Source organism: Scophthalmus maximus, chromosome 2 (assembly GCF_022379125.1).
Source record: "Scophthalmus maximus strain ysfricsl-2021 chromosome 2, ASM2237912v1, whole genome shotgun sequence".
Lineage (NCBI taxonomy): Eukaryota > Metazoa > Chordata > Actinopteri > Pleuronectiformes > Scophthalmidae > Scophthalmus > Scophthalmus maximus.
In genome coordinates this window covers 25,841,664-25,852,238 of record NC_061516.1, presented here as the reverse complement: position 1 = coordinate 25,852,238, position 10,575 = coordinate 25,841,664, and the positions used below count along the sequence as shown (strand labels likewise).

The window sequence follows — 10,575 nt, the reverse complement described above, 5'->3', positions numbered from 1 at the left end:
GTTGACATATTCCATCATTCCCTCACTTCTCTAAACCCTGACCTGTGGCTCGGTTCCGAACATCCAAACTCCCTCTTCTATCCAATAAACGGCTCAGGAGCAAGTGAAGCAGTAGCGACCGCTGACTGACACTGTGTTATTACTGTATGTGGCCCATGTGAGGGATTATCACACGTATGTAGGTCACCGAACCAAAACATATCCAAATGATTTTGTTTTGCCTTTTTTCCCCCTCCTCTGTCTACGATCTAATATTTGAACTCAGCATGATCGGATTACAGCTCAGTCATACTGTCACGTATTAGCTGGATTGAGAGACTCCACAGAAATGTGAAGCCACCAGGGGGCGCACAAGGCCACCATGGGAACCACGAGGTCACCAGGGGACCCACGAGGCCACCAGGGGACCCACGAGGCCACCAGGGGGCCCCCACATGGCCACCAGGGGGCCCCACATGGCCACCAGGGGCCCCACGAGGCCACCAGGGATCGCACAAGGCCACCAGGGGCCCCCACATGGCCACCAGGGGGCCCCACATGGCCACCAGGGATCGCACAAGGCCACCAGGGGGCACACATGTCCACCAGGGGACCCACGAGGCCACCAGGGGGCACCCACATGGCCACCAGGGATCGCACAAGGCCACCAGGGGGCACACATGTCCACCAGGGGCCCCACGAGGCCACCAGGGATCGCACAAGGCCACCAGGGGGCACACATGTCCACCAGGGGACCCACGAGGCCACCAGGGGGCCCCCACATGGCCACCAGGGGGCCCCCACATGGCCACCAGGGATCGCACAAGGTCACCAGGGGGCACACATGTCCACCAGGGGACCCACGAGGCCACCAGGGGGCACCCACATGGCCACCAGGGATCGCACAAGGCCACCAGGGGGCACACATGTCCACCAGGGGACCCACGAGGCCACCAGGGGGCCCCCACATGGCCACCAGGGGGCCCCCACATGGCCACCAGGGATCGCACAAGGTCACCAGGGGGCACACATGTCCACCAGGGGACCCACGAGGCCACCAGGGGGCCCCCACATGGCCACCAGGGATCGCACAAGGCCACCAGGGGGCACACATGTCCACCAGGGGCCCCACGAGGCCACCAGGGATCGCACAAGGCTACCAGGGGGCCCACCTGGCAATAAGAGTGAAAAAGAAAGTGAAACTAGACGAATACAGATGTAAAGGATGTATGTCTATTGTGGAACAGCTGGATTCTTGTTAGGGTATAATAATTTACATAGAAAAAACACGATCATATGATAATTTACTGCATGTCATGCATTTTAAATTTCCCCTATGGGGGATTAATAAAGGTTCATCTTATCTTATCTTACTGTGTTAGTCCCTATCAAATCAACCAAGAACAAATAATCTTATTACAATACAATGCTTTGCTCAAGACTAAACCACTTGTGTTTTTCATTTTTTTGCTCACCACTTTCTGATGAGAACAGTTTTTCCTCCGCTGACTGCGACAGCACTTTTGACTTTGGAGAAGAGAATCCCCGGTTTGGGTTCTAACTGTTCGCCTGGCAGCGGCCGACCCACATCACCACTTTTGCTGACAGTCGCTGCGGCGGTTTGCCAGACGGAGGTTTGTGTGTATAAACTGTGGTTTCAGCCGACGAGCCGCTGCTTCTCTTTTGTGGACTGGTGAAATGTGTCTTGGACAAAAACACAGAAGTGCAGAAGTTAAGTCTTTCTCACAAAACAATACATTACGGGAAAGGTTGGTTTTTTCGTGTTTTCTCTCCAAGAACATGTGAATCATCATTTGAAGAAACTCTGCGAGATGGCACAGTGCTGACAATCTGTGGGGGAAAAATCGGCAAAATCAAGTTGTTTACTAAGGATCTGTTCAACAATTTGAGGTAAAAAAGTTGAGCATAATTTAACACTTTTAATCCAAAAATGACTATAACTTTTAACAGTAACAAAAAAAAGAGTCAAAGTGGCCACTGCTGCATCTTCACATTCAGAACGATCAATAATAATAACACGGCTGAAGCTTGGAAATATTCTTCTCTTCCGAGACTCCAGTCGTCCAGACCGACGTGGCACTGTACTACAGTATTACAGTATTACAGATACGGTACAACTTTTCTGTTAACCTCAGACACTGATGTTAAAGATACAACATTTATCAAAACGCCCTGATGTTTTCCACGTTGCTCCTGTACTTCATTCAGCAAACTACATCAGAGCTTGAGTTTCATACAAACTTTACATACTACAAAATTACAAAAATAATCTAAATAGAACACGTTTCATGCTGTGAGAGTCTCCGTGAATGCAAGTGTACTTCATTGCAGTTAGAGGAGCCGCTGTCGTAAACCAATGAAGCGAAAACCTTTTCTATTCACATGACACGTCTCTCAACAACAGGAAAAGAACACAGTTAAACACAAGTTGCTGATGATGAATAAAAACCTGACCCGGAGCAAAATGAACACAAACATAAAAAAACACTGTAAGAAAAATTGCAGTTACATTTCTTGTCTCTTTTTATTGAAATTTTTGGATTTCATTGATCTGCTTTGAGTCACCCTCTCATCCCCCAGCAGTCCTTCACATGATTGACTGGTTCTTACAATAGAAATATAAAAGAAAGAAAGGTTGATCTCATAACGTAAACGACGATAAAACCTACAGTTGTTTAAGAAAGTGAAGAAAAAAAATTCCAACGTGTTAGGCCCCGTCCAGCCACTGGAAGAAGGTCCAGACCCAAGTTTCCAGACAGTTTCTGCAGTTGAACCTGAACGTGTGTCCTTTAAAACGTCCTTAGCAATATTTCTCATTGTTACAAAGTCATTGTATATACGTTTATACGACGTGGATGTTCTGGTGGATCTCGATCAAGAAAAGCTTTTTTCGGGCACGAACGCCCGAAAATATCCGGACCCAATTTTCCGGACATCTACCAGAGTTTGCCGTTCAACATACGGAGAAGGAAGCGGGAGATGGTCCGAGTCAGATGCCTTCACAGCGGCAGGGACATGTTCCCGGGAAACATTCGGTCGCGGGGTGGCGTGTACTCGCTCGCCGCGAATGTTCCAGAGGTTTTTCCTGATCCATCCTCACGTGGGCTCATTCTCACAGTTTTCCGGAATTTTTTACAAAGGGGTCTGGCAGGAAAATTTGCAGACAGTTGCGTTGTCACACACAGCCCCTCAGGAAAGGTTTTGGAAAGCAGCTCAAGTTTGGCGGAGATCGGTTGAGAAGTACGACTTGGTAAAAAAACAAAACCTTTAACGAAACAGTTTGAACCACGTCAGCAATGTTGGTTAAACTTAAAAATGAAATAATTTGGACCAAAGTTACTAAAGTAATATGAGAAGGACCAAACCTCTTGCTTTGCTTTTCTCCCTCAGCTGGTGCAAATAAGATACAACTATTTCCTTGATCATGAATAGTATATATATATTATTTAAAATACAAGGAATTCTGTGGTGAGGTAAAATCGTCCTCGTCTCTGTGCTCAGCAGGATCCAGATGAGAAAGTCTAAAAGTGTCATTCTAGTGGATCTCTCTCCCGTTGTGGGTTTATCCCAAGTCGTCGTAGTCCTCGTCATCCGGGTCTTCGTCTTCGGCTCCGATGTCGTCGTAGTCCTCAGAGTCGCTGTCGGCCGGATCTGGGCCGTCGCACGCCGGAGGAGGAGGAGGAGGCGGCGGAGGAGGAGGCGGCGGAGGAGGAGAAGGAGGTGGAGGAGGAGAAGGAGGCGGAGGAGGAGGAGGCGGAGGAGGAGGAGGAGGAGAAGGAGGTGGAGGAGGAGAAGGAGGCGGAGGAGGAGGAGGAGGAGAAGGAGGAGGAGGGACGATGTCCTGCTCGCCGTCCACCTGCACATACTCGAACTGCTCGACCGCGTCCTGCTCGTATTCCGGAAGGGCCTGTTCGTAGTCGTCGACGTTCTGCTCGTAGTCGTCGACGTTCTGTTGGTGGTGGTTGATGTTCTGCTCGTAGTCGTCGACGTTCTGCTCGAGGAGGTTGATGTTCTGCTCGTAGTCGTCGACGTTCTGTTGGTGGTGGTTGACGCTCTGTTGGTGGTGGTTGACGCTCTGTTGGTGGTGGTTGATGTTCTGCTCGTAGTCGTCGACGTTCTGTTGGTGGTGGTTGACGCTCTGTTGGTGGTGGTTGGCGTTCTGTTGGTGGTGGTTGATGTTCTGTTGGTGGTGGTTGGTGTTCTGTTGGTGGTGGTTGACGCTCTGTTGGTGGTGGTTGATGTTCTGTTGGTGGTGGTTGGTGTTCTGTTGGTGGTGGTTGGTGTTCTGTTGGTGGTGGTTGGTGTTCTGTTGGTGGTGGTTGGTGTTCTGTTGGTGGTGGTTGGTGTTCTGTTGGTGGTGGTTGATGTTCTGTTGGTGGGCAGGTGGCTCAGCCAGGTTTTCGTAGTTTGTGGCCTCTGAAACAACAAACGATAGAAAATGAGCAGAACCTTGACCAACGACAACGGTTTAAAAAGCTGCATCATAACCATCCAGTGAGTATTTCTTCCCCCGCTGAAGCACATGTCGTTCGGTCTGGATCGGAGTCCAGTTCCACGGATAGTTATTTCTCACGTTCCGTTAAGTCGTCTAATTTCACTGTCATCAGTGGTCGTGTTTGTTCGGGGGATTATTTTGCGGGGAACGTTTGCGTCTTGTGATCCAGTCAGAGATTCACCTTCTATGAGAAACTGTGTCCGAGGAGGAAGAGCAGGAACGTTGCCGTCAAATTGTCTCTCCTTGTAATTGTTGCTCCTGAGAAATGCAGAAGAGAAACATATCTGTGATTTTTCATAATTATTTTTGCAGTGAGGAGCAATGTGGAACATCTGACTTACATCTTTCTTGCCAAGAGTCAGATGAGAAGAGCGATACTACGCTGCCAGCAGCTGGTTACAGTATTAATAACTGCAAGATACTGCTTTAAAATAACTATGCAAATACTTTATGTTCAATCTTATACACGGTCCCATTATATAGAATAATAACTGGGAAACAGCCTGATTCCCATAAATCATAATCAATATACCATTATACTATTACTAAGCAACAGAACTATTATTCATCATTATACTACTGTGTTTATGTTATCGTATGTTGTGTTCAGCTTCATGTTGAATATTTTGTTGCAGTCTAATCAGATTTTATTCTATCAATGAAAAGTTAAAACGAGAGTTTAGTTTAGTTCCCATTAGTTTTTAGTTTAGCTTAGCTTAGCTTAGCTTAGCTTAGTTAAGTTTAGGTTAGCTTAGGTTGGTTTAGTTAAGTTTAGTCTCATTTCAATTTTGGTTTAGTTAGGGCCCGAGTGCCGACCAGCAGGAGGCTGGCGAAGGCCCTCTTGTTTAGTTTAGTTTCCTACCATTTAGTTTTAAGTTTAGCTTATGATAGCTTAGCTCAGCTTAGTTTAGCTTAGTTAAGTTTAGGTTAGCTTAGGTTGGTTGAGTTAAGTTTAGTCCCATTCCAATTTTGGTTTAGTTTAGTTTGTACCATTTAGTTTTTAGCTTATCTTAGCTTACTTTGATTAGGTTTGGTTTAGTTCCATTTTGTTTTAAGTTAGGTAGTTTATTTTAGTTTAGTTTAGTCTGGTTTAGTTTAGTTTGGTTTAGTTTAGTTTAGTTTGGTTTAGTTTCCTCACAAACCTAAAATACAATCAGTAATTATTATATCAGTGGGTTTTAGAGGTGCTGGTCGGTGGAGTCTGGCTAGCCGTCACCAGACTTAATGCTAAGCTACGCCAACTCTCTCCAGACTGGAGCGTCATAATAGACGGACGTGAGTGAGGCGTCAGTCTTCTTACGTATATTTTAGCGGGAAGATTCTATGTATATTTCCCAAGACGTTGGACAATTTTATTTTTCCCTAAGCAGTCCACTGACATTGAACCTGTAATAACCCACATGCAAAAATCTGTGCATTCAATATTCAATTTGATAATGTATATAATCATGTATTTACCCGACGTTGAAGGCCGATCTTCTCTGGAGATGTGAGACTCTGTGTTTGCCTGTGGGGGGGGGGGGGAAGAAAACAAGAGAGAACAGGCAGTTAAATTAAAGCGAAAGAAACTCTTGATGTCAAATCTTCAAACATCACGAAAGACCAGGGGGCCTCTGCTTCATCGAGCTCATTAACGGAGCAGCAGCAGCAGCAGTCGGGATCATGTTGGAACAAACTGGGACAAAAACAAAGACAACACCATGATAATGAGGTTTCTTATTAACTTCCATCGTAAATAGGACATAAGACCTAACAATACACATTTGCACACAGCTTCTCGTTACACATACTGTACATTTATCTATGTTCTTTCATATACAATTGTCTTTTATGTCCCCATGTGCTATTACAATGATCAGTTTGTTCCCTTTATTTGTTCAACGTTCATCCATACTCCTCTGTGAGATCCTCTGTTTTGCCGCCGCAGCCCAGTTTGCCCTCACAGGGATCATTAAAGTTTCACCCCACCTAATCAAATCCAGAGGGGAAACCGCGTTAATAATAGCAATTCATACAATTACAATATAATATTTTCTCTCTCTTCTACTTTGCAGTAAACTCCTCGGAGTGACACTTTCAGCACTCGTGCAGCACAGTGGTTTCCCTTCCTCTTCCAGCTCTGTAGCTGCGGTGTGGACGTGCGATGATTTAGTAAAAAGGAGCTAGTGAGGAACTGCTCACTTCATTTTACTGTAAATTTCACTGTTTGTGCTCAGAGTGATTATTAAGAGGGAAAGTCCGTGCTCAGTGGACTGCTGCCGGCAGCATCTATAACAATAAAAAACACTTCTGTTTCTTCTGTCTGCCAGCAGCGTGTGCAACGGCCAATAGGCCTGTACTGCTGTTTTTTTTTTTTTAAAGATCTTAAAATGATGATAATATCGTTTATCATGATAATTTTGAAAAAAAACATTTACTCGCGTACTTTGATTTCACGCTACTTTTAAACTCCCACTCTGCTTCAGTTCAGAGGTTGACATTGTACTTTTGTACTTTATTTTTCTAGCCACTTTATTTCAAGATTTAGATTGTGCATGAAAAAAAACCTCAGGCTATGAACATAGTCTGAAACATGACACTGTTTTAGATGAACGTAAAATACGAAAGGAGTTAAAATGAGCTCCACATTGACCGATTACAGCTATAAAACACTATTAACATTCAGTGTCTCTCATCTAATGATATTTTTCACACATGCACGATCTGTTTCTACACCTCAATATGTGAGATTCTATCTATTTTCATACCTATGAGTTTTCATTTCCCTTATAATGCTTGCATTCTTTTACCGCAGTGACATTTTAATGCAGTTCACGTATGAAACATTTTATATCCATTTATCTTAAAGAATAAAAAGCTCTTTATTGATACAATTCATACATATGCACTGCAAAAAAAGGAAAAGCTAAAATGGAAGAAATAAACACTGAATTTGATGAGAAAATTACTTCATACGTGAAATTATCTGACCATGCAGAAAGATAGTTTTACTTGACAGGAAATTTTTAAATGAGACAAATTCCTGATCAATTCAGGATTATTCCATGAATTCAATGACATAAATAAGTAAATATCTCTTAAAACAAGACAATTAAGCTCATATTTCCAAATCTTAGATTTTTTTTAAAAGATGTTTGTTACATGAAAAACCGGATCCATTTTTGTAAATTAGCGGTGATCCCACAATATGAGGGGACATGACACAGAACTAAGAAGTTTAAGGAAGGATGTTATTCATGTATCATAAAGCTGTAAGTGCTGATCACAGGAGAAGTTAAAGTCAAACTCAAGTTGCACTTTCTTTTTACTTTTTGTCACGTATGAGAAAAGAAAAAAAGTTGATCTTGCTTCGGCAGAGCATTCACTGTTTTCACTGGAACGTCGTCTCACCAGAGACACGGTTCCAGGAAAAACTGTTCAAGAGTTAAAATTCTGCGGATTTTCCAGGGTATGTCAAATTATTATTATTTTTTTTTAAATTTATTTAATAATAAATCCCCATCTCGCCCCAAAGGGCTTTGTGGTCAGAGCAGTCGCTGTTGTTCTACTGGATAAAGTATCAAAAGTGACAGAACTTGTTAAGCAAATTTGTAAATTTAAAAATAACATATATCATGTGATATGATGGTATTAAAGGGTATTACTCAACAACGCATAGATGGATTTTTACAAGACTTTGGTAGGGAGTGTTTCTCCAGATGACTAACTTTTGGAGCTGATTGGTCAAAAGTCAAAGTCAAGAAACCCATGGTCCAAAAAAAACAAACACATATTATATCTTTAAGATATGTCCGTAGAGACAATCTGAATTATTGATCAGAAAAATTATTTTCACTCTATGATGAGTGACAATAATTTTTCTGATGTGCATGAATAATTTGCAAAGACAATGACTTCATCCATAATTCATTGGAAAATTATGTCATCTTGTGTAGTAATGCATTAACTTAACCAACCAACAAGATTAGAGACAGGACAGACTTTTTTGGATTAACCAACCATTCGTAGTCATATTGTAAAAATTGTAAAATCACGATGACGTCATTATGAAATGACATTATAACAACATAAAGAAGTCAGTATTGCCCGATTGAGGTATGTACAGTACGTGTGCGGGGTATGCATCGACCCTCTAAAGCTTTTCTTTAATTATTGATTCATTCTAATATGAACATTACTCTAAAGCCCCCGTGTGTAATTTTTGTAATTTTCTGGCGGCTTCTGGTGTTAAAGTTGCAAACCGCAACCAACTGAGCGACCGACAGGGGACACTTTAAGGGGGTGCACCGCTGATTCCGTATCCAATTCGGGACGCAAAGTATTCTGAAACCATTTAGTTCAACAACCGTATTCAACATGACGTAGAAACATGGAGACTCACACGGAGGTCGGGTCCACCTCATGGAACTATATTTAACTCATTCAGAGTTGACGAAAAAACATCCTGATTATACATATATGAAAACATAGTTACGGACAATATGTTCAATTTCTGTGTATAAGTTCTTCTAAATATTACATACTGTAGCTTTAACGTTGCAACTGCAATAAAGTTGTAGCTAATTAAATTTTCCCTATAACTGCACATCATAATGTATTCCTGATTATAGTAGCTGTAAAAAGTATTATATCTGTAAAGTTATTATATCTTTAAAAGTAGAAATACACAAATTGTACTCCAGTAGACTACTTGAGCATAAGTACTTGGCAACATTGTGATGATTGGCAATTGACATTTTCTCCGTACATCCTGTGAGACGTGAATATGAAAAAATAAATAAAAACCCTCGAAACGCTGAATCAAGCGCAGATGAATAAAGTTCCGTTCAGATCTGGTCTGGCGTCACATGTGATCTGAGTGCAGTGATGCTGATGAGGTTTCACGACCCTGAGAATCTTTTCTCTTTCTTTTTTACATTTCATGTACATTTTATAGTTTGAATCTGCTGGAGGAGCACCAGCCCCAGTGAGGCGCTGATTCTACGCCATACCAGTTGGAGTACAGGCAAAATTAAAGCATCACACAATCACTGCATCTCCGTTTAAACACTCATGACATAATGTTTTTGTTTTTTTATCACGTTCCTCAGGATTGTCCACACGGCAGACAGAGAGGTGTGACTTACCTCCTCTGGACAAGCACTTGTTGATGAGGAGGAAGATGAAGCTGATCGCCAGGCTCACAAAGAGGATGCCACAGATCACCCACAGCCACATGTATTTACGTAGAAGCTCCATGGGCGATCTGCTCTCGACGCCGCAGAGGATTAAAGGAAGAAAAACAACCCCAAAACTTTCACGTTAGAGATGGAGAGACACTTTACACTTCCCAACAAGGAAAAAAAACATCTGTGCTGCAGCTCCTCGGGGGCCGTTTGTCGGAAAGAAGAGCGATTCACCACTTCCCCATATCTGCTTTTGACTAAGTCCGCAGGTTATTTTGGGTTTTTGTCTTTTTCACTTTGGCCTTCTGAGAAGCAAACGAGCTTCTCGAGAATCTCCGGGGCCATGTACGGAAGTCCTTCGAGTCGTGAATTTGAGAGGAGAGCGCCTCTCACGAATTGTGTGTATGTGTGTGTGTTTATTTGCCTTATCTCTATGGACAGAATGACATAAATACACTTTTTCTTCTGTCTATCTGTTCGCCTCGCTTCCTCCCTCTGCAGCAGCTTCCTGCCATTTTCCAACACGTGTCACAAACTCTGCCGACTTGCAGGAAAGAGTCATTATAGTTGAAATAGCACACTGATGTTACTTGATCGTAGATTCCTTCCAAGATGTCATCCACATCGTAAGGTTCCTCACCTGTTTCAGGACACAGCCGAGGGCTCCACAGGCGGGTCAACGTGGGGTTGACGGAGGCCGAGGGGGGATGGTGCGATGTGAGACGAGAAGAGTCACACTGTGCAAGGCATATTTGCATGACAGTTTCTGCTTTTTGTCAGTTTGGTGAAGAAACTTGAGGGCTGAGAACTGTCCCCTCCCTCGGCCGTGCTCCAGTGACCATGCGCGTGTTGGTGTGTGTAGGTGTGTGTAGGTGTGTTAACCAAATCTATACATATGTCTGATGTTTGGAAGGG

At 43.3% G+C, this 10,575-nt stretch overlaps 2 protein-coding genes and 1 long non-coding RNA gene across 4 annotated transcripts; 2 read left to right on the top strand and 1 right to left on the bottom strand.

Annotated features, from left to right (window-relative positions):
• The first annotated feature begins 361 nt into the window (after positions 1–361).
• Positions 362–1,201, top strand: LOC124851007 (proline-rich protein 2-like). Its single transcript, XM_047337476.1, has one exon. It carries the CDS (start codon positions 362–364, stop codon positions 1,199–1,201), a length of 840 nt encoding a protein of 279 aa, XP_047193432.1.
• A 1,298-nt stretch (positions 1,202–2,499) lies between these two features.
• LOC124849823 (GATA zinc finger domain-containing protein 14-like) lies at positions 2,500–10,452 on the bottom strand. 2 transcript variants are annotated; one of them, XM_047330481.1, is made up of 6 exons: positions 10,301–10,452; positions 9,622–9,740; positions 5,954–6,002; positions 4,677–4,753; positions 3,968–4,416; positions 2,500–3,925 (listed from the first exon to the last, which is right to left on the bottom strand). In XM_047330481.1, exons 2-6 carry the CDS (start codon positions 9,731–9,733, stop codon positions 3,563–3,565), a joined length of 1,050 nt encoding a protein of 349 aa, XP_047186437.1. In that variant the 5' UTR covers positions 9,734–9,740; positions 10,301–10,452; the 3' UTR covers positions 2,500–3,562. The 2 variants fall into 2 exon arrangements, with proteins under 2 accessions (XP_047186437.1, XP_047186436.1); XM_047330480.1 differs by having other exon boundaries at positions 2,500–4,416.
• On the top strand, positions 7,814–9,767 carry LOC124849824. The gene is made up of 2 exons (XR_007030399.1): positions 7,814–7,943; positions 9,586–9,767. It is a non-coding gene; the product is annotated as an uncharacterized LOC124849824 (long non-coding RNA).
• Positions 10,453–10,575: the final 123 nt, after the last annotated feature.